At 38.3% G+C, this 24,954-nt stretch overlaps 1 protein-coding gene across 1 annotated transcript in view; it reads left to right on the top strand.

Moving 5' to 3' along the window:
- LONP2 (lon peptidase 2, peroxisomal) overlaps positions 1-24,954 on the top strand; it is a 97,015-nt gene that overhangs the window by 60,742 nt on the left and 11,319 nt on the right. The window contains exon 12 of the mRNA XM_041765656.1: positions 20,528-20,670. Coding sequence (XP_041621590.1) covers positions 20,528-20,670 — 143 coding nt within the window. The remainder of the gene's footprint in view (positions 1-20,527; positions 20,671-24,954) is intronic.

Here is a 24,954-nt window from a genome sequence, read left to right as displayed (position 1 = left end):
AATAATCATGGAGGTGGTGATGATAGGGAAAGAAGGGGAATTTTAGGACTAGACAATCAAATGTGAACATTTCTGTTGGTACCCAGTTAGAATGTTGTGGGTCTCTTTGTCCCAGACTCATACGGGGTTTCCATTCATCATACTGTGCTGCTACATAGCTTGCCAAAACTTGCTTTAACAAATATGACTTTAGTAGGGAATTGAAATTTTCTATAGTAAAGAGATTTATTAGACGTTCTGTCATTTCCATAAGCTCTTTCTAGAATAGAGGTTGATGAATGTGGTGGATGAACCATAATTTGTGATATGCTTCGTGGAATAAATATAAACATCTTCCCTGTTTTTCCTTCTCTTGCTAAGCACAGTGCACTTTATCAACAAAAGAATGGACTTTCATATAATCTCTTATATCCAGTATGATGCTTCACCCCTGCTCCCACTGTGCCAAGAACCTTCCTGGTTCATTTTCTCCAGAGAGTAAACTTCCCATCTTCTGTGCAACTGGAGAGGGGGAGTGTTCTTGCTATATGGAGTAGGGTTACGGATCTTAAGCTCTAATTGTTTCTTCCACAGACTTTAACATTTTTCTGTTTAGTATCCTTCCTCATTGATATTTTCAGGGATACCTCCAATTCCTGAGTCTTTATAGGATTTTATGAATAACTACCCTTAAGATATTAAGATTTCTCCTTTCCATAGCCTAAATGTTTGTTACTTCCTCCCCACTCACTTTCTGTTTCATAAGGGTTTATGCTTTTTTAATTTCTTAATTGTCATTTTAGTAGGATTTGGAGAAGAAGTTTAAAGATAAACACATGTTCAGACTATCATTTTCAAAAATCTGAATTTTTAAAAAGTGCCGTAGGTAAGTGAGTCTATCAAGAATGGAATCACTGGCAAAGTTGAGTGACGGTGAAGAACTGAGGTATTTTTCTTCTTGTCTTTCTAAAATATAAGGCCTAGGTCCTCCTGAATTCCCCCCCCTTTTTTAAATTTCCCCCTTTTTATTCTTAGAACACTCCCTTTGTGCTGTGGGCTGAAGCATCTGAGCTTATGTCTTTTTGTCCAAGGCAGACAATAAAATGAGGTTATCTAGTTCGCTTACTTTGAAAACTGCGTTTAGGATTGAGACGGTATATTTGGAAATTTATACAAATACATTTAGAGGGATTGATGCCAAAGGAGACTTCCCATAGTTATGCAGTACTTAATGTTTATACGTATATCCATTAGCATATTTCCAATAATGTCTGTGATCATATTAGCTATTAAAAGATAACTCTGAAAAATTCAAGCACTCATTCAAACAGCTTACGAGCTATGTGGGAACATGCAGTTTTTCATGGCAACATTTATTTATTTACTTGTTTGTTTGTTTTAAGTTCTTATTTATTTAAGTAATTTCTGCACCCAACGTGGGGCTGGAACTCAGGACCCCAAGATCAAGAGTCACATGCTCTTCTGACTGAGCCAGACAGATGCCCCTGGTTATTTTTTCTTAATCCATGATTCACAGAACAAACTCTAAATAATAACATGATTAAGCAGATTTGAGTGATTATGATATTACCTAGGTCATACAGATGAATAAATAATTAGGATAAATACAAAAAAAAATTAGGATAAATACTTGTTTCTTGATGGTGATTTTGGTTGTGATTGTCATTAGAGGCCTGTGGAGTCTAAGCTAGTTCTAATATTGTTAAGATGCCCTTGAGTTTACTGTGAATGAGTCTCCTCCAGATTTTAATAAGATAATTATAAGGTATCTTGAAATTGATGTTTATCAACTCAGCTAATCCAAAAGGAAAATTCCTACAAAAGGGTCTGTGACAGGTTTTTATGCAAAGTTCAAATAGAGCTAGCTTAATAACAAAGTTTCTCATTACAAAATGAATTATTTAAAATTAGAGTATAAAATAGAACAGTTATTGTAGAAATTTCAAGGAATGTAGTGAGGGAGTTATTTTTAATGTTAAAAATATTGCTGGACTTGGAATTACTGCCAGGAAGAAAAGTAATTTCAGGCCACAAGCTTCAAAACAGGCAGAACCCTCCAGTGTATCGAACGCTGTCTCTGGACTAGGCCCAGAAATGCTGGTCTGTGAACAGTTGTCTTTGTATTTGTGGGGTCTGAACTGGCAGTTAAACAGAACAAATAATAATGGAGTTTAAAAGCCTGGTGAGATTTATAGTTGATCCACGTTAGAGGAGGAATATTTACGGTTTTGGTCACTTACCCATAAAGTATGGGAATTACTTCATAAAAGCAGTGCTGCCTATGTTTTCTGCATGTTACTAGTGTATTCTGAATTGCACTTTTCCTTTCTGGGATATTAGTTGCGTTGGGAGATTTAAAAAATATATATATGTGGCCAAAGTTTTAGTCTCCTTTTTCCCTGCCTTTCAGCTATAGATAAAAATGTCTGATTTATTCAATTTTGCATCCTTGGATGTTTCTCTGCAAAGAATCGGGCAAATGTCCATTTTTTTCAAGTACATAATGTATCATATCTGTCCAGTTAACATCTAGTAAGATATTCCCCTCAAAAATTATCTTAGGAAAGGACTTGTATTATAATCAGTCCTTACAGTTTTTCAGAATAAGAAGCATTCTCTATTTTTAAAAAATACAATATTTATTAGAGAAGCTACCTTAAACTTAATCTCAAGCTGTTTCTTATTTCATAGAAAAGATTAAAAAGTTAGCTAGAAAAAAAAAAAGAATTAACACGGATTTAATGATTGTTCATGAGGTATGTAAGATGCCATTATACATTAGCTTTTAAGATATGACTTAAACCAATACTGTAACTGTTTAGGTTATGGAGATCACAGATAAATACTTAGAGGGAAAATGAATTAAACTAGCTAACATGTGAGAAGTGAATTGGGTACTTTGGGTCTGGGATGAAATTTCTGGTGGTGACATCATACAGTTTCAAGAATGACCATGTCATAGACAGTCTGGATAGCTAGTTTAAGTCCTCCAGCTTGTTCTTCAGGATTGCCTTTGCTACTGTAGGTCCTTCAAATATCCATATAAATTTTAGAATCAGCTTGTCAGTTTCCACCAATAAATAAGTAAATAAATAAAATCTCCCGACACTTTGACTCATTGCATTGAATCTGTAAATCATTTTGGGGAGAATTGACAGTTTGATATTATCATATCTCCTAATTTATGACCAGAGTCATTTATTTAAGTCTTAACAATTATTTTAAGTGTTTTAATGGTTTTCAATGATGAGCTTTTGTATATTTCTTCTTTAGATATATTCCTAGTTATTTGATCTTTATGTATGTATGTTATTGTAAATGATGTTTTTAATTTTTTATTTTCTGATTTTTGTTGTTGTTACGATACAGGAAAACTGTATCGACCCATATCCAGCAAACTTGCCAAATTGACTTATTAATTTTATCTATAGATATTTCTGGATTTACTTTGTATTTCATCAGTCATCACAAATGCAAATAATGCTAGTTTCTACTTCTTCCTTTGCAGTCATTATACCTTTTATTCCATGTCTTCCCTAATGCTCTAGCTGGGACCTCCAGGAAGATGTTGAATAGAAATAGTGATTTAAAACCAATGTAGGCAGAAAAAAAAACCCTATGAAGAAATTACCAGCCTATGTAGCCTTTGTTTTGTGCCCTTGGACCCCTACTCCTCACCTAATTGACAATGATAAAATCTCATTTGTACAGGATTCTCCGATTCAATATCCCTTCACAACATTCCTCGATAGACTCTATGCTTTGCCTGTTTGATTCTGCTAACAGACACATATTTATAAACTTGGCTATCTGTTTCCTAGTCCCTAGGAAAATAGAAGCTGTAAGTCAGAAAAAAAGCTGAGTAGTTGGATGGTTTGAGTCATAGGCAATAGGATTTGATGTCAATGAAAACATGCCTATCCTCTCATGATAGATTCTCTTGGGGCCCCTGCTGACCATAAAACGCTGGCTAGACCACAGATCTAACTGTGGCAATTTCTGTAGTTCGGTCTGTATCTCAGTTTGACTGGGTTGCATTTTGACACATATTGTTTGTCTGATACGTTTGCCTTGTATACGGCAGTAAAATCAACCCAGTATTAAGTGGAAGAAGGTAGATGTAGTATGCTTAATTTTTTTGGTATGTCCCTTTAAGACAACTTTACAGTTAACAATGCGTCAAGATAAAATATTTGAATTTTATAGCACCAGTTCTCCTCATTCATTAACTTTAATTCTCCCAGTGGACCACACTACTGACCAGGAGAGGAAAGGTATCCTGCCACTGCCACTAAGTCTGCTTGGTACTCCCAGAGTTGGGGGGAGAGAGAGTGGGGTAGGCGGTGTCAGACACCCCGGGAAGAACCCTGGCTAAGAGGTTTGAATACCTGCTCCTTGCTTGTTGTGCTTTCTTCACTTTACATCCCACTCATTTCCTAGGACAGCTCTTCTTTTAGCCTTTCTCTGATCCACTTCCAGGAGGAATCCTCTTCTGTCAGGCCACCTTCAGTGTTCTTTATTGTAGCTTCCTGCCATTGGCTTCTTAGGCAGTAAGTGTCCTTTATGATAGTTATTTTAAGCGGGGCTCCTTTGTAATCAAAACAGGAAGCTGTTCCTGCAGGAGAATCAAGTGTTTTAATCCTTTCAATTTTGTTTTGTTTTTTTATCAGTTTTCTATAAATCTGAGTTGTACCCATTCTCTCATCTACTGCCATGAATGCATTTCTTGTACTAATGGAGAATACTGTAATATAATGTTATTAGGAAGTGACCTCAGAGCTTTATGTAACTTTCTGCTAAATTCTTCACTCTGACTTCTTGGAGCAATTTTCTACTTGTTGCAGGAACTCTCTCTGTCTTTTGGATTTTACATTAGTTACCTAAGGTTGTATAACAACAAATTACCCCAAAATTTAGTAGATTTAACACATTTAACAAACATTTATCATCTCATAATATCTGTGGGTCAGAAATTGAGGGCAGCTTAAATTTACCTGGGAGTTCTGGCTCAAGACCTCTCATGAGGTTATAGTCAAGCTGCCCATCAACTGAAAGCTCAACTCAGAGATCTTCCAAGGTCACCTATGTGGTGGTTAGCAGACTTCAGCTCCTTGTTGACTATTGACTGGGTCTTCATTCTCTTACCACATAGGCCCACAATATGGCCACTGGCTTTCCCTTCCACCAGTGAGAATGATACATGAAAATGGAAAAACAGAGTCTAAAACAGAAGCTACAAAATAAATAAATAAATAAATAAATAAATAAATAAATAAATAAATAAATAAATAAAAGTAAAATAAAACAGAAGCTACAATCTGTTATAATCATCACTTCTCCCACATTCTGTTGGTCACATAGACCAACCCTGGTATGATAAGAGATGGCACTACAAGGGCATATGATTCTAGGAGGTGGGGATAATTGGGGGTCATATCGAAGATGGCTCTCACAGATTCTTTTTTTTCACTTATTTTAAAGAAGGCTTTTATACATCTCATTCTATTAATACCACCCCCATTTCCAAGAGTTGAAATAGTTTGTTTAGAGTTCTAGAGAAAACCTGTGGTTTGGTTGTTAATAGAGACTGGAAATTTCTCTGCTGCAGAAACAGTTAAGAGTAGCTACATTACTTTATTGGGTGGGCCTTCAGGGGAGAAAAGCTTAATAAGACCCACAAGCAAATGAATAGTTCTTGAGCAACCACTGAAACAACCTTTATTTGTCAGCTTTTAATGTGGATTTTGTCGATGTTCTTGTTTGTTTTCTTTGGGGACATAAAAACTTTGTTAACTGTTTTTAGTGAGGCAAGGATAATGGAGTAGTTTCCTATTACTTGGTTGCAGCTACATGTAAACATCCTCAAGTGCCTGAACCTGAATCTCATATCTTCCTTTCTAGCTAGTGTTAGAACAAAAAAGAGAGAGTAATTTAAATGTGTGCCCCTGAACCCCAAAACCACACACACCAGATGTTTGGGTATTTATTTTAGATTGTTACAATAGCAAAAAGTCAGATTTTTAGTTTCTGAAGAGATGCCTGTGTCTGATGGTTTGAGAAGTCTTTGAACACAATAAGACAAGTCCCAGTTTTAGTATTCGTGGAAGCTGGATTTAAATTGGCCTATATATTCCTAATTGTTAAGCAGCACAACTTGGAAAATTTCTGCTTATTCTTATAGAATTTACCAATCTAAAAGGCTGTAGCAATTCAACAGTCATCACAATCTAAGACACTGTCAGAAGGCTTTTCCTAAGCCAACACTGAAGTTCATGCTGTTGAGTATATGTGCATCATACTTGAGCTGATTTCTTATCTTAGAAGTTTTAATTCAGTTTTGCATTTTCAGTATTTAAAGTCTTGCTTCCCCTGTTCATGTTTATCTTTCCTTTGATTGTATTAGTAGCTCAGGACAAATACAATTTTCTAATAGTCAAAGGAACTCGGGTTAACTTTTGAGGAATATGGACTGAGCAGAGAGTTTTAGACCCAAGGCACCTGGCTTGCTGGTCGCTAAAGCTGTGGAGTTTGTAGGGTTCTGTTACAGCTAATTGGATTTTACAAACCAAGATTACAAAAAAAAAAAAAAAAAAAGTTTAAATTAAACCTAGAGAATAGAATAAGGCTTTCTGTGGCAAATACTTTGCATTTAGAGGCCTATTAGGCAGCACATTGTGTATAAACATCTAAAATCAAGTAGTGCTTTAATACTGAAATGAAAATATCATGTTGGTATATACTGCCAATATCTTGAAGACATACTAAATATTCTTTTCTGACTAATTTACTTATTGTTCCCTCATCAGTATTAGCCTGGTTTAAGAAAGATTTGTTTGCCTACTTTGCCTACATAGACTGGAAGGAAATGGCAATGAAGGAAAAACCCTACTTACAGGATGATAGGAACCAAACATTTGTTATTTCTATTTTGGGACAGGAAAGTCAAATATTGTCAAGGAATTAAAAAGCCATTGTTTCATTTAATGAATCATATAGGAAGATGTCATGACCTTTGAGTGCTATTGTCATATATGATCAAAACAAGCCTTTGAAGTTACAAGATATTAAAACAGTGCTTATTTTTAATATTACAAATAGTCTCTGCATTTTCACTGATAATCCAAAAAGTTTCCCAAGACTATTTTATGAATCTCTAATACAGGAAATGAGATTTATTAATGCTCAAAACCTGCTTGGAGACAGTGGTCCATGCTCCTTTTTCTGGTACAAAGACCTTATGTCACAGACCCTTGTATAATTTTAACTCATTCAGTCAGTGAGTCAGCTAGCATTTATGCAAGGTTCTAGATTAGATCCTAGGAAGCAAATGAAAGAAAACTCCTCTAACAAATATATGGAGTCCATTGGGGGAGATCAATATGTTATAAATAAAAAATTATTAGATGTGAGATGTTTCAAGTGTGCTGGTGTTTAAAGTGCTGTGAGTCACTGAATTGATCACTGAAAGCTTCATTTTACTTATTACAGATATTGTAGCTCTTAAAATTGCTTTTGGTAAGTTGAGACAAAATGGTCATTTGCTTGCATCTCAGAATTAATTATAATGCATAAATATATGGAAAAATATTTCCTGATACTCTATTTTAATATTCTTTATTTTCATGAATATGTAACTACTACTAAAATTGAGAAATGTTTTACAATCATAATTTCCATCTATATCTCAATCGTTACTATGTAGAAATGTTTAGTAGGTGAATTTGAAAGAAAAGTATTTGGTAATGTTAAGGTTTGTTCTCAAAATAATGAATTAAATATTGGCAGAAGGCACTTAAAAGATTTTATTGCAAGCATGAGGGGTTTTCTGGGCATTTGAACCACAGATTTCTCCATTAGAGCTAGTTCCTTTAAAAAAAAAAAAAAAAGGCAGATTGAAAATATGCAGGCACAAATGCCTTGGCAGCTCTGGTCAGTAACTTGAATCTCGGTTGCACTTAGCACACTTCCTTTGGCTGGGTGCATGGTTTTCTGGAAAAGATTAACCTGAAAATGACAGCACAAATTATACAGTTGGAAATATTCAGGTTTTTCTGATTTGTTTTTAAGATACTTTGTTTTCCCCTTTCTGCCTTCCCAAGAGAAAGCTCTCAGAAGCATTGTATCCATGGTCAGTTTAGCCCCAAGGCACATGCTTGTGCTATCTTATAAGAAATGACAAAGCCACTTATAATCTCAGTATCTCACCTCACTTTTTAAAGTAGACTCAGTTAAAAAAACAACAACAAAAAAACTTAGTTGTTTTTATAACTGCAATCATAAAAATCTTCCTCGTTATGCCTAAATGCAGTCTGGATCCATGTGTACGTGCCCTCACTAAAGAGATGAGATGTAAATCCCATCCCCCTTTATTCATTCATGGACGACCCCTCTGCCAACTAGCTGTTAAAATACCTAGTAACCCACTTCCTACACGCATATACACAAATAATAGTTCAGCTGAATCAGGAGCCCAGTGTAATTGGATTCACCAATTAAAAAGAACAATTTTTAATCATTCAGTATCAATATTATTATATAATTCATTTTCACTAATTAAAAATGTTTACGAATTCCGCATGTTAAGGACAGTAATCTTTTGACAAATCAAAGTAATTATTGTTTTGATCATTTGTCCAGAGATGGTACAAAGTTTTATTTCAGCAGGCATAACTGAATAGCTGTGTTATATAGGGCACTGCAATGAGTTGGTATGGCAAGATTAGACCTCATCTAGTCTGATTCTCATTCTACAGATATGGAACTTAGGTCTTAGTTTCTTACTCAAGATTTTGTTCCATAAATGTTGGTTGATTATGGTCTGGGTGCTGTTTGCTCCTTCAGCCTAAAAGGTGTTCCAGAATAGTGGGAATTATGATTAGAAAGTAATTCGGCATATATTGTGGGATCTTGAATACAATTCTCAGAAGTTAGGTATTTGCTAAATTTGTGATGCAGACCAGGAAAGATGCATAAGTGTGGAAGTGATGTAAAGATTCATTTACAAGTAGTGAAGAAAATGGATACAGGCATACCTTGGAGATACTGAGAGTTCAGATCCAAACCACTGCAGTAAAGGGAATTAAATGAATGCTGTGGTTTCCCAGTACCTATAAAAGTTAAACTTACACTGTCCTGTAGTCTGTTAAGTGTACAATGGCATCATGTCTAAAAAAATAATGTATATACCTTAATTTAAAAATAGTTTATTGCTAAAAATGTTAATTGCTATCTGAGCTTTCAGCACATCATAATCTTCTTACTGGTGGAAGATCTTGCCTTGATGTTGATGACTGCTGACTTATTAGGGTGGTGGTTGCTGAAAGTTTAGCTGAATGTTGAAGGCACATTCTTAAAATAAGACAGCAGTGAAGTTTGCCACACCGGTTGTTCCTTTCAGAAATGATTTCTCTAGTAGAATGAAATGCTGTTTGGTAGCATTTATCCACAGTAGAACATCTTTCAAAATTGGAGCCTGTCCTTTCAAACCCTGCTGCTCCTTTATCAACTAAGTTCATATAATATTCTGAATTTTTGGTTGTCATTTCAAGAATCTTTACAACGTCTTCACCAGGAGTAGATTTCATACGAAGAAGCCACGTTCTTTGCTCTTCTCTAAGAAGCAAGTCCTCATCCATTAAAATTTTGTCATGTGCAGCAATTCAGCCCCATCTCCAGGCTCCACTTCTGATTCCAGTTCTCTTGCTGTTTCACCACATCTGCAGATACTTCCTCCACTGAAGTCTTAAACCCCTCAAAGTCCTCCGTGTGGGTTGGGATCAACTTCTAATTCCTGTTTATGTTGATATTTGACCTCTTCCCATGAATCACAAACATTCTTAATGGTATCTATACTGGTGAATCCTTTCCAGAAGATTTTTAATTTACTTCACTCAGACCCATCAGAGGAGTCACTATCTATAGCAGCTATAGTCTTACAAAAATGTGTTTCTTACATAAGAATCCAAAGTCAAAATTATTCCTTGATCCATGGACTGCAGAATGGATGTTTTGTCAGTAGGCATGAAAACAACATTAATCTTGTACATTTTCATCAGAGACTTTGGATGACCAGGTATATTGTCAATGAGCAGATTTTGGAGAGGAATCTATTTTCTAAATAGTGAGGCCATCTTAACAGACAGCTTAAAATATTCAGTAAACCATGTTGTAAACAGATGTGCTGTCATCTAGGCTTTGTGGTTCCATTTGTAGAGCACTGTGTAGAGTAGATTTAGCATAATTCCTAAGGGCTCTAGGATTTTTGGAATGGTGACTGAGCATTACTTCAACTTAAAAGTCACCAACTGTATCAGCCCCTAAAAAGAGAGTCATCTGTCTTTTGAAGCTCTGAAGGCATGGATTTTTCCTCTCTAGCTGTGAAAATCCTACGTGGCATCTTCTTCAAGTAGAAGACTGTTTTGTCTACTTGAAAATCTGTTGTTTACTGTAGCCACTTTCATTTAATTATCTTAACCAGATCTTCTGGATAACTTGCTACAGCTTCTCCATCAGCACTTGCTGTTTCACTTTGCACTGTTATGGAGAAGGCTTCTTTTTTTTAAAGCTCATGAACCAAGCTTTGCTAGCTTCAGATGTTTCTTCTGCGGCTTCCTCACCACTGTCAGCCTTCACAGAATTGAATAGGGTTGGAACCTTGCTCTCGATTGGCCTTTGGCTTAAGGAATGTGTGCCTGATTTGATCTTCTCTTCAGACCACTAAAACTTTCTGCATATCAGCTTTAAGGCTGTTTAACTTTCTTATCATTCATGTTTACTGGACTAGCACTTTAAATTTCCTTCAGGAACTGTTTCTTGGCATTTATAACCTGGCTGTTTGGCCATGAGGCCCAGCTTTCAGCCTGTGTTGGCTTTAGACATGCCTTCTTCACTGGGCCTAATCATTTTTACCTTTTGACTTGAAGTGAGAGATACGTGACTCTTCCTTTCACTTGAACGCTTAGAGGCCATTGTACGGTTAATGACTAACCTAATTGCAATATTGCTGAGTCTCAGGGAATAGGGAGGCACAAGGAGCTGGAGAGAGACAGGAATGGCCAGTCGGCGAAGCATTCAGAACACGCAAAACATTTCTCAGTTGAATTCACTGTTATATGGGCCTGGTTGATGGGGCCCCAAAACAATTACAATAGTAACATCAAAAATCATAGATCACAGACCACCATATAACAACAATGAAGTTTGTAATACTGTGAGAATTATCAGAATGTGGCACAGAAACACAATGAGCAAATGCAATTGGAAAATGGTGCCAACAGACTTGCTCTAGGCAGGGTTTACAGGGTTCACAGCCAGTAAATGTCATTGTCAAGATTCTAAAGTAGGCAGACTGATGAAGTCTAAACTTAATGTCTGCACTGTGTTTTCATTATTCCAGTATATCCTATGTCTATTATCCCTGTAACAACTATTTGAAGTGTAGATACTATTTCTCTCATTTCAGATGAGGAAGTGGAAGCTTAAGAAAATAAAGGAAAGGAACAATCTGAAAAGGAAATTAAGAAAGCAATTTCATTCACAATAGCAAATGCAAATCAAAACTGCAATGAGCTATCACTTCACATACTTCAGAATGGCTAAAATCAAAAGCATAAGAAACAACAAGTGTTGGTTAGGATATGGAGAAAAAGGAACCACTTGTGCACTATTGGTGGGAATGCAGACTGGGGCAGTCACTGTGGAACACAGTATGAAGGTTCCTCGAAAAATTAAAAATAGAACTACTCTACAATCTAGTAATAGCACTACTGGGTACCTATCCCAAAAATACAAAAACACAAATTCAGAGGGACACATGCACCTCGATGTGTATTGCAGCACCATTTACAATAGCCGAACTGTGGAAGCAGCCTAAGTGTCCATCAGCTGGTGATTGGGTAAAGAAGGTCATTGGATAAAAGATCAACTGATGATTAGATACAGAAAATTATATATAAATAATGGAATATTATTCAGCCATAAAAATAATGTAATCGTACATTTACAACAACATGGATGGAGCTAGAGAGTATAATGCTAGGCAAAATAAATCAAAGAAGACAAATACCCATATGATTTCACTCCTATGTGGAATTTAAGAAACAAAACAAGCAAAGAGAAAAAAAACAGAAGAGAGACAAACCAAGAAACAGACTCTTAACTGTAGAGAATAAACTTATGGTTACCAAAGAGGAGGAGGGTGTGGGTGAATAGGTATTAAAGATTATAGCTATCATGATGAGAAAAAAATAAAATGAAAAAGCAATTCCATTTACAATAGCATCTAAAAGAATTAAATACTTAAGAATAAATCTCATGAAGGCAGTGAAAAACTTGTATGTTAAAAACCACCAAACATTGCTGGAAAGAAATTTTAGAAGACTTAAGTAAATGGAAGGATATTTTGTGTTCATAGATAGGAAGACTTAACGTTGTTAAGGTCTGCACATTCAATGCAGTGTCTTCTGAAACTTCTACAATCTCTTTCAGAGAAATGGAAAAGTTGATCTTCAAATTCATATGGAACTGCAGTGAGCTCTAAGTACCCAAAACTTTCTTGAAAAAGATCAAAATGGAGAACTCACACCTCCTGACTTTGAATATTTTATAAAGCCACGTTAAGACAGCATGGTACTGACATAAAGACAGACAAGTAGCCCAGTGGAACAGAATACAGAGCACAGAAATAAAGGCTCACATATACAGTCAGTTGATTTTTATCAGGGATGCTATTCAGTAAGGAAAGGAAAGTCTTTAACAAATGGTGCTGGAAAAACTGGATCTCCATATACAAAAGAATTCTGTACCCGTACAAAATAAATACATAAATACAAAATTAAAATAAATACAGACATTAAGCTTTGATCAGTGACCTAAACTTAATTAAGAGCTTAAGTTACAAAGCTCTCGCAATAAAACGTGGGGCAAATGCATAACATTAGATCATTGGCAATGATCTTATGGATATGATACAAAAAGCACAGGCAACGAAAGAAAAAATAAATTGAATATCAAAATTAAAAACTTTTGTGCATCAAAAGACACTATCAAGAAAGTAAAAAAAAAAAAAACCTACAGAATGGAGGAAAATATTTGCAAATCATGTATCTAATTAGGGACTCATATCCAGAAATGTATAAAGAACTCCTACAACTCAGCCAACATAAGCAGCCCAATTCAAAAAGTGCAAAGGATTGCATAGGCATTGTAAAGAAGACAGCAGCCAGTAGGCACACACAAAGATGCCTGCCATCACTAGTCATTAGACAAGTGCAAATGAGAATCACAGTGAGATATTACTTCATACCTGTAATTTTACAAATGGTAAATAAAAAGTGGTAAAGATATGGAGAAACTGGGTGAGAGCGCAAATTGGTGCAGCTCCTATGGAAACCAGTTCACCAGAACCTTAGAAAGTTACACATAGAACCACTATATAACCCAGCAATTCCACTTCTAGGTGTATATCCAAGAGTATGGAAAACGGGGACCCAGATAGATACCAGTGTTTGTAGCTGCATTCTTCACAAGAGCCAAAAGATGGAAACAACTCAGGCGGCCAAGAGCAAATGAGTGGGTAAACCAGCTGTGGTAGACACAATGGGATATTATTCAGTCATAGAAAGGAGTGAAAATCTGATAGATGCTATAGCATGGCTAGACCTAGAAAACATTGTGCTAAGTGAAATAAGCGAGATACAAAAGGACAAATACTGTATGGTTCCATGTAATGTGAGTTACCTAGAATAGGCACATTCACAGAGATAGAAAAGTAGAACAGAGGTGAGAGGAAGATGGGGAGTTCTTATCTAATGACTGTAGAATTTATACTGAGGTAATGAAAAAGTTTTGGGTATAGATGGTGGTGATAGTTATATCAGCATTGCAAATGTATTGAGTTCCACCGAGTTGTGTACTTGCAGATGGTTAAAATGATCCATTTTATGTGTTATATATTTAGCATTAATAAAAAGTTTAAAAAAATAGGTTAAGGAAATTTTCCAAAGTTATAGAGTTTACAGTTGGAAAGAGCTTGACCACAAACCCAGGCTCTCTGACTCCAAGGCCTCTTGGAAGTAAGGGAGGGCCAGTTGTACCTCTACTGGATATTTCTTAGGATCTACCCAAAGGGAGAAATACTAAAAATGGGAAAGCTTCATATTTTTTGTACTTAAAGCAATTTGGTGTACTGTGTATCTGTCTGAGGCCCTAAGATCTTTTTTTTTTTTTTTTTTTTTTTTTAGATTTTATTTATTTATTCATGAGAGACACAGAGAAGGAGAGAGTCAGAGACACAGGCAGAGGGAGAAGCAGGCTCCATACAGGGAGCCTGACGTGCGACTCGATCCCACGTCTCCAGGATCACACCCTGGGCTGAAGGCAGCACTAAACCGCTGAGCCACCCAGGCTGCCCCCTAAGATCTTTTTAATCTAAACATATTAACTACTCATAGTGGTTAAGAGTTGACTACCAGGAATATCTGTCACTGTTCAGAAACAAGTGTTTCTCCCCCACTTCCCCAACACAAGGCTCAGTCTCACAGTCCATGAGATCGTGACCTGAGCCGAAATCACAAGTTGGACACTTAACCAACTGAGCCACCCAGGTGCCCCAGGATAATAATTTCTTAACAGCAGAATTGCCATCATGCAAATATAAAATGAGCACATGTCAAAGATTTTGCTTAACTCATTAATGAGACAACCAGTGAGATGTTACAGTTTGTTCAGTGGAGAATCCAGGAGTACACTCATATGTAAGCAGTCAGGAATGCTGAAATTGGCAAAAACAGCATTATAGGACATTATAGGGAGAGAGGGGCAGTTGTACCTCTCCTGGACAAAGTTCAGTTTCATTTCTGCCGACAAGCATCATTTGCATTACTCTTGGTTTCTACAGCTTACAGAATTGAAAACTAGCAGAGAAGCAGTAAGACACAAAGCAGCTGGCAGGGTACGCTGGACAAGACATCCAGTAGTCTATTTTCACTCATCCCCAACTGTCAGTTTCTGGGAGTTTTTTGATAAAAATCATAGAAGGGAATCTGTAGAACTAGTTAGATTGATTATTTTCAATTAGGAAAAAATGATCCCTATCTTCCCACCAGATTGCCATGTTTTGTCAAGGAATTCTTGAACTACAGGCGGTTTTTCTAGACTGGATTTCAGGGTTGGGACAAAAGGTGTCTTTGGTTGGGAGCCACGAATCCTGGTACTGTGTCATTTGCTGTGCACTTAAGGTTTAACCTCCCTGGGTCTCAGTTTCCTTGACTACAAAATGGGCCAGATCTTAGATTTTCTGCCTAGCTTCTAACATTTTATATATCATGGTTTTATCCTGTGCTTTTTCAATTCATGATTCTTTCTGAATTCTCCTAAGCCTCAGAGTGAGACCCAGACATTGTCAGGGAACCGTTTCCCAGAGACATTGTATTAATATGACAGAAACAGGTAGTGCTCATTTCTTTGAAGAATTAACCCTGTGTTTTGGGCCCTGGCGATTGCTGGCTGCAGTTAACAGTATTCTGGTACACTCCATCCCTACCCCACCAGTATTAGAAACCTGCTCTTTGGGAAAATGACACTTTCATCCATAATCGAGTTGAAAGGGTTCCTGGCTTTGGAAGTCATGAGCTGGCACTCGAGAGTGTAGTGTATACTTGAAGTTAAGCTGAATACAGAGAATAATAAGTGATAACTAAAATATTCTGTATGGAGTAAAAATGATTATAGATAACCTGGGGCATCTGTGGTTTGATAGATGTTGGTTTCCCCACATTCTAGGGGAATTATTGATGTTAGTAGCCTTTTTTGTGTTCCTGGCCTCTGCTGCTTCCCATTGGTTGGGTCACTTGCCAAGAGATACCATTTGCCTCGAGATTTATTCAAAAGGCAAGAAATTTTTTTTTTAAACACAAAGTTCCTAGAGGTATTATACCTCTCTAGTCTACCTCCTTACCTCCCCTCTTAAAATATCTTCCTCTCTCCCTCCTTCCCACAGTGATTCTTGGGACTGCTTTCATTTAAGTCCTGCTACTCTGAGACAGAAAAAGTGGGTGGAAAAGAACACTTGATCGTGTTCCTAGGACAGCTGCTCTGGACAGCCTAATCCTTTCTCATGAGGAGTTTGTCGCTATAGAGTATCCTTTCCTAATAGCCATGGTGACATCAACTCCAGAGGCTGGCAGAGCCCCCTGAGGGAGGGCACCCCCTGAGGGAGGGCACGCACATTTATTGTGCTGCCAGGATGCTGCAGGGGGGCCACCGTGAGCAGAGCAAGTGCACTGTGGGTTGTGCCCCAATGTTGCTTACTTATCTGCTGCCTTCACACTGTGAAACTCTTTGGTTATACCCTGACCATTCTGGCTGGGTCCTGGCTGGGTCCTGAATTAGACTTTTACAACAGGGTGACAGGTAACATGGATGAAAGAGGAGCTGAGAGACCCGAGACCTCTCTGAGTAGAGTGAACCACTGGGAACTTCAGCTCCCTCGCACTTTTAGAACCATTTTATTTCTTTGAAGTGAAGAAACAGTTGAAGTGGTGTGAGGTTTCACTAGCTACCATGGCCTTTCTTTTCAAATTCCATTTAATAGCCCTTTATTACTTTTAGGAATATGCTTCCAAATTATTTGTAAAGGAAATTTTGGTGTATTGAATGCAATACAGCATAGGGAAGAATCTTGAGTTTTGATATCTTTTTCTTTTTTCTTATGAATGTTAAATTTATGTGGCTCCCAGCAGTCCAGTGATTGTGGTCAAAGCCCTGTCTCAGAGGCCCTCGGTGGAATTAGGTTGCAAAGGCTACTTTGTGTTTTCTTCAACGAAAGGGGCTAGGGAGTAAGAACTGGGTGTCTTAGAGGTCTGTGTGAAATATTTTTTCAACTATATAACTCACTTCCTCCCATTTATACATATTTCGGCTTTAAACATTGTTAAATTCTCCCAGCGACTCTATGAGGGTTCCTATATTTATTAATGGTTTTATGAATTAGAAAAAAAGATAGAAAGTGGTAAAGTAACTTTTTTCAAGGCCAACTAGGAAGCCAGAGCCAGGATTGGAAACTATTATTTACGGACTATTTCACCATGAAATCTTAATCTCCTAACTCAGGGAGAGTTAAATCTCCCTAACTTTAACATTTTGGACTATATCATTTTATTAGTTCTTACATATATTTATATTATGTTATATTAGTAAAAGTCACGCCATGTGAAAGTGTATATACCCTCCTCTTTCCTCAAATTGATATTGTTTCAAAGGAATTTTCTCACATTACTTAAAAACACTTGGGAAACAATTTTAGTGACTGTGTCATATTTTATTAGAAGGCTGTGCCACAGTTTCCTTAACCATGTTCCTAATGTTGAGTGTTTTTATTAGATGCCATTTTTGCTCTTACGGTCAGTCTGCAGCAAGTAACTTTGTTGTCTAAACTGTTGCCTACACAGTGGTCGCCTGCACTTATGATTATGTCCTTAAGGATAGGTTCCTGCAAACTAGGATGGCTGGGTCTGAGAGTATGAATATTTGGGAGGCTTTCCTAGAAGATTGATTGAATCACTTCATATTTTCACAAGCTCGGTGTTTGGGATGATCTCTTCACTTTCCTTAACAGTGATCTTTGTCATTTTTAAAAATAGTTTGCTGGAGTTTAATTTGGTAACCAGCAAATGGTATCTTGCTCTTAGAATGTAAACTTCTTTGCTGCTTGGTGAAACAGCCCTTTTCATGTGACTGCTAACCATCTAAAGACCCCGCCATTTCTGCCCAAGAGAAGGGTGTAGAAGAAGAAGACTGTGCAGTGTTCCAGCTGGATGCGCTTGCAGGATAGGGCTCGTGTTCTATTGGGAGAGGTTGAACTTTCTTAATTGTTGTTGTTTGCCTAGCCTTGAAAAGTCCACCTTGCTTGAATGCTGCAGTCTGGGGCAAAGCCAGTAGTGAGTCCTCGAGACTCTGCCACTGTCTTCTGTGGGTGCCGATCCCTCTGGCAAGAGGGAAGGATGGCACTAGAGCTGAGTGCTTGAATTAAAAGCTCATGCGTAGGACATAGAGGGTTCACCTGTAACCGAGACTTCAAGCCTTGGATGGCATCTTTTGAGATGATGTTGTGCTGGTGGTTGGTTTTTTTAAAATGAGGAATCAAACTGTGAATTCTCTCAATTCTCAGTATTTCCTTATTCTCACTTTGCAGTACATGTTGGTCCTCGTGGATGATTCTTAAAATCCAGTGCTAGCCTATCTTTCCCGATTAACTGGCGCAGTTTTTTGGCTTGAGCTTTAGTTCTCTAGGCTTGTATTGTAATGATGGAACATCTTGAGGCATAGATTAGTTCTAAATGTATTGGATTCTTCATACACAGTTGCTGTGCCTAAAGCCTGAAGGAAATGGCCATCTTTTATCTTATGATGTCTAATTGCATTAGAAATAGCTCTCCCCACCACCACTCCTTCAGTGCTCAAGGCACTGAGTTCACTACTCCACTTGTAAAGGGATTGGATGTCCTGAAGCATTGGTTACATAATTGTGGATTGGCTTTCACCCATCCAGCTTAACTTCCTCCTGTGATCGTGAATTCCAGGCTGGCAACAGTAATTAGATCTCAGAAAAGCCTGTCCAAAAGCACACCAGGCTAAAGGACCCTGCAGTCTCATCTCTGCATTGGCTGAAGTTTCAGAGCCCTTCATTTTTAGGGTACGGTGGTAACCTTAGACAGAAAACCTTAGTGCTTTTCTTTCTGTGCATTAATTTTAATCAAGCAATGACACCTGCTTTCTGTGCCACTTTGAGATCTACAGGGAGCTAACCTGACCATTCGAGTGCCTTTCCACCCTATGTGGTTGATCTGCTTAGATAGACTGCAAACAGAGCTGCAAGGCAGCTCCACAAGCTACTCCACAAGCTACTAAGTGACCCACTGATAGCTAAATTTAGTGAAATAGGTAAGTGCTGGAAGAAGTTGGAAAAATCAGGGAAGACTTCCTAGAACCCAAACTTTGAAAGATGAAATGACATTACAAAGAAATGACTGTGAAAATATATATAACTCGAGACTTAAGGTACAACATTACTTTGTAGTCTGCAAAAGGTTTTCTCTTTAATTCTCTAATTCTCACAAGAATTGTATAGAGATAGGTAGCATGAAGTTCAGTGCTGGGCAGAGGGCCCAGCCTGACAGGCAGCAGGTGGCAGAAAATCTGAGCTGTGTCTGTTTTCTGTTGTGTATCTCCCCTGATACAGTCTTGAGGAGGAGCCCCTTAGAGCCCAGCAGACTAAAAGAGCCATTCACCCTGAAGATCATAGCAGGGGTCATTTAGGGGCCCTCCAGGATATTTCCAGTTATTGTTGAGTCTAAAATTAGAGCCTAATGTTATTAAAGATGTCCGGGAATCACTTTTGGAAGGAAAGGAATTAGTGAAAAACAGTTCTTTTTAACTTCATGAGGTCTCAGAATGTGAGAATCATTGCAGAAATAAAATACACAATGGCAAGTTTGTAACTATTATATGTTGCATATTAGTATGTACAGTAATCATTTCCAGAAGAAAGGAGGTATTAAAAAAAAGGTAATAAAGATATTTTACAACATTTCATGAGATAGTACAAGAACTGGAAGAGTTATGGCAAAACTAAAAGAAAAGCAAAGCTAGGGAATGAGGATGAATAAAGCCAAATATTTCATACAGTTTTTAAACTTCTGTTCATTTCAGGTTTCTGGCTACAGGCTTAAGAAACATTTTTCTTTTCCTCAAACTGAAATTACAGAGACTAACGGAAAGGTGGTCTGATAAGTCAGTTGGCTCTTGCACCTTGTATGTCTAGGCTCAAACCAAAATGAGTCAGTGCTCTGATGGGTTGTTAGCACCCAGCGCTCTTAGGCAGGTAAAGGAAAGAGTCCATTATTATAGGGATTTCAAACCAGGCTTCATATGCTTTTTCCCTGGCACTGCTGCTTATGTTTGTTTTTATTGCAAAGTGATAACCTTGGAGTTGAGTTACTTTTTTACAAAAGAAACATTACTTCTTCTACGGGGATCCATCATTTCCAAGTTGATGCTGTCTGTCAGGAAATGGGACACCTAATGGAACTCCTCTAAAGAAGGAGTTCTAAACTTTGTGTTCCGTTGATCTAACAGAATTATACAAGGTAATCTATTGCATGTGACCCTTCAGTGTCTGTCCTCTAAAGTTGAACAGTGCCAGGCGTTGTTCTTGGCTTCAGAATATAATGGTTAAAAAAAAGATAGGCAAAGTTGTGCCCTGCTGGAGCTTACGTGTAGTGGGAGGGCTAGATGACAAGCAAGTGAGAACAAATAAACAAGACAGTGCATTATATCACCCTCAAAGGGCTCTTGAAAAATGGATTCTCTGCCTGAGTTCCACAGATCATGAGGTGAATTTTCATGCCTGAATAAGTAATAAGGGTGACTGATCTATTAAAGTCCACGGGCTTCTGTTTGATATATACTGCTAATGAATTTTCAAACCTGCCAATCTCTGAGAATTTCTAAATACATTTTTCTCTCCTAGGTGGCAGAGAACACATCTTAGAAGATGCAAAACCTGAATCCATCAGTGACACTACGGACTTAGCCCTACCACCTGAAATGCCAATTTTGATTGATTTTCATGCTCTGAAAGACATCCTTGGGCCCCCGATGTATGAAATGGAGGTGATCATTCTCATTTCTTTGTTGATAGCCACCAGTTTACTCTGATGGTTGCTTCACAGATTGGGGGAGAGAAAAACTGAGTGGTTTGGGAGACTGAGTTTTGTTTAGAGATTGGAAACTTGTTTTCTCCATGGTATTGTATTTTAGATCCCAGTGTGATCATAAATAAGGCTTTTACAGAGAGCCAGAGACCCTGGCCACATCCTCTTCTGGAAACTCAGTCTGATCTTATTCTCTGCCCTCCAGTTCCATTTTAAGAACAGTGTCACTGACTTTCCTCCTTAGAAATTCTATATTCTTATTAATTCCTCATTAAGGATTTCTTGGGGGACAGAGGTAGGGAAACAACCTAAGTATAAAATATCTGAAAGTGTGAGCCTAACTTCAACTTCTGACTGCCCAGATTGCATCTTTTGGAAATCTGTCATTTCATTGTTAATAGTTCCTTGGGTTGAAGCTACGCAGCCCTATTTCCATCTTACCCCTCTGTTCCTCACAGCAGAACATCCAGTCAGAAAGGCCTGAGCCCCAGATACGAATTGAGGCAGGTGGATGGAAAGAGATGTTGAGTCTGTGTCAACTGAGGCGTTTTGATACCTTTTGTAGGATTCTTACTTGAGCTTGTATGGGCAAGTTACTAGAAAAAAAAAATTGTATTGTACTACTGAACATAGCATCTTCCTTCAGGAGCTTTATCATCACCTCCTATCAGTTTAAGAAAAAAAAAGATTTTTGGAAGAATAAGTCTGATAAATTACACAGAAGATAACCTCTCCCTCTGACATTCAAAGTCAGTACTAGATATGCTTTTCCTCAAGTCTTAAAACTGGGGAGAGGAAAAACAGTCCCTAAACTCATCTTGTTTATCTGTCTACACTCTGAGCTGGTCATTAAAGCTAATGAGCCTCTCTACAAAACTCTGTTACAAGAATAGAACTTGTTTACTCTTAGTGGTAAATCTGGTCTTGAACAGTAGAATCAGAGGCAGATTAGTTATTTGAATTCTTAAGATGTCATGGATTTAAATTTTGAAGTGTTGTAAGAAATGGAGCAAAACTTTCCTTGCTTGAGAAAGTGAGCAAAATCTGCTTTTTTTTTTTGTTGTGTGAGAATGCAGTGGTTTTTGAGAGTGAAGATGTAAACAGGTTCTGTGTCCTGCATTTCGAATGGGCTTTTTTCTTCAAGCTTTCCAGAACAGTACGTTCCAGCAGTTCTTTGGGAAGTTAAACTCGAGCAACAGATAAAAGACTGATGCGTGTTTCTGTTGCGTATACCCCTTCTCTCCCAGCCATTCCTGCTGCCTTTAGTTCTGGGAGCATTGTAGACATTCTTGGAGCTTTGGCAAAAAAAGGAAGCAAAAGAACAGAAATGAGAAATTTTATAAACACTGCTTAACAGCTCTGTTTGATATCATTGGAGAAACTCATTTTCCTCTAGTCATCTGAGCCCTTTGCCAATGTGAATCTGAAAGGTAGAATCTAGTAGCCGTTTGCCTTTTATAAATAAATAGCATCTTAGAATTGGAGGTCTGGCGTTTGGGAATTTGGAGCTTTTTTTTAAGTATTTTTTATTTTATTTTTTTTTAAGATTTTATTTATTTATTCATGAGAGAGAGAGAGAAGCAGAGAACACAGGCAGAGGGAGAAGCAGGCTCCACGCAGGGAGCCTGATGTGGGACTCGATCCAGGGACTCCAGGATCACGCCCTGGGCCAAAGGCAGGAGCTAAATCGCTGAGCCACCTAGGGATCCCTGAGTTTGGAACATTTTTTTCATCTTTTCCACACTTGAGAGGATTCACCCTGTAGCCTGGGGTTTCTGTCTCCACCTCTAGTGGTCTGGTGACAACCTTCGACCCCCAGCTGCTTCACCACCTTCACGTGAGCTTTTGCATCTTGGGGATGAAGATTTATGGAATGTTTAATTGCCCCCGAGCATCCTCCTTTTGATACCTGGGAAGAAGCTTGAAGAGGTTAAATGAGTCCTGCAGATTCACATAAGGTGCAAATAGTAAAGGCAATATTCAAACTCCGAATAGCCGACAGCAAGTCCAGGCGGCTCCTCTGTGGTACCCTGTCAGACGGAGTTAATTCTTGTCCTTCCCTGATGAGAGAGAATGGTTTGAAGTATGGCCGTTTAAAAAATAAAAAAAGACCTCTGCTGTGTGTCAGATTTTTGTTTGTGTTCTTACCCAAGTAGTGCTGTGTTTTAGAATGGGAGTGGTTGGCCTGGGCTTCTTGGCCACTTTTTTGTGTGTATCTGTTAGGTATCAGGCACCATCCAAGACCGTCTAACAAGTGACACATCTTCTAATTCTCACTCTCGGCATCTTTCCAAGAACAGATGAGGAAACAGGCTTAGAGTATTTAGATAACTTGCAAGAAGACACAGCTTTTGCCAGAGTGGAGATACGATTCAGGCCTGACTCCAGAATTGTGAGCTGTTTCTCACCTGAGAGGAATGTCACACTGGTACATCTGAGGTCTCGGTTCTCCCAGGGGACTCGCATTGGCCAGCCTGTGTCACTCTTCTTCCTGTGCTCCTGGGTAGAAGGTCTGGGGAGAGATTTTACTAGGAATGTTGGAGTATGTGTTGAAGTGGTCCTTACAAAAAAGGTATTGTAAGGCCCCTTTTTTGGTTTAAATGCCTATAGTCTCCGTAAAGGTAAAAGTCTAGGGTCTGTCATTTCTTCTAGAAAGAGTTTCAGTCATTTAGTAAATATGTATTAAGATGCTGCTGGCAAATACAGTAGTAAACAGGCAAGGTTTGATCTCTGCCTTCATGATACTTAACTTTCATTGAGAAAATAAGTTAACACATAATTATAAGTTGAGATTAGTGCTGTAAGGAAGATAAGCAGGTGGCACTGAGATTGGGGTCACTGCTCCAGCGCTGAGATGTGGTTTTCAGGTAGCCTTGGGCTTGCTGATGGATTACATAATGGGAACAAAGGAAACAGTCATCAGAAACGACTTACGGGTTTCTGGTGGGAACAACAGGATTTTTGTGTGGCAGTGCCATTTACTGCGAGGGGAAAGACAGGGATGGTGAATGTGTCAAATTTGAAATGTCTGAGGCATGAGAAAGGAGACGTGTGGACACACAGGCCTGTTGCTCAGAAGAGAGGTCTGAGGTGGAAGTATAAATTACAAAGTTGTCAGAAAATAGAGGATATTTGAAGTCCCAGAAATGCTGAAGTCACCAGAGTAAAAAGTATACACAGAAGAGAGCCAGTGGTAGCCTAGAGGCAGGCCCTGAAGAATGCCAAGTTAGGGTCTTGGAGAGGAAGAGGAGCCCTCAAAAAAAAGTCAGAAGTAACAAGCAGGCAGGCAAGAGGAAACGGGTTTTATGCTGCCATGAAAACAAAGGAGGAAACCCTCCAAGAGGTAATGTCCAAATGTCCAGTGTGTTTGCTTTTGTATATTCGCTTTGCTAGTGTGGAGGTTGGTGACCTTGGAAGAGGGGAGTGGCTGGCATGAAAGATTTGGGAGGGTGTTGAAGAAAGAATGGGAGGTGAGGAAACCAAATTAATGTGTAAGCTCCTCTTTTCAGAAGTTGGCTGTGAATGATTGCAGAGAAATGAGGTGGCTAAAAGAAGTTTGGGGGCCGCAGGGAGAATGTTTGCAAATAGAGTTATGTGTGCTGATCACAGCAATTCAGTAGGGAGTAGGACGGATATTGCTGGAGGGACAGTAGGAACAAAGTCTTTAGGAAGGTGAGATGGGATGGCATCCAGAGTGTGAGGGGAGGAAATGATATGCAACCATGATACCCTTTGTGGGGTATAATGAGGAGATGGCCAAGAATACTGAGCTAGTTACAAGAAAAGGGTTATAATGATGGAAAAAACAAAGGCTTGTTTTGTTTTTGTTTTTGTTTTGTTTTTTGTTTTTTTGTACCAGCAGAGAAGTGCTGTCAGGACAGAGTAGGTGTAGAATGTGAAGGTGGCAACATCAGTAGTCTTGAGGACAAGTGAACTAGGAGAAGAAATTGGGGGGGGGGGGGGGCATTCAAATTCAGATTTCAGAGGTGGTGTGATTTCTGATGATGATAAGGAGACCTGGAAGAGAGTGGCTGGGTTAAGGTGAGGAAAGCATTGTTGGGATTGAAGAACTATTCAGAGAAGCAGAAGCCAGGTAGAAGCAGAGCATCAGCTGTTCGCCAAAGACACCTTGGATGATAGCAGGATGCAGGGTGGTGAAAAAGAGGAAGAGTATTTTGAAAACAGAAAATAATGAGAAGGGAATGAAGGTTGGGAAGCCAGCTGCCATAGCAAGAGGGTTAGG

Source organism: Vulpes lagopus, chromosome 8 (assembly GCF_018345385.1).
Source record: "Vulpes lagopus strain Blue_001 chromosome 8, ASM1834538v1, whole genome shotgun sequence".
NCBI classification, from domain to species: domain Eukaryota; kingdom Metazoa; phylum Chordata; class Mammalia; order Carnivora; family Canidae; genus Vulpes; species Vulpes lagopus.
This window is presented reverse-complemented; position numbering and strand designations above follow the sequence as displayed.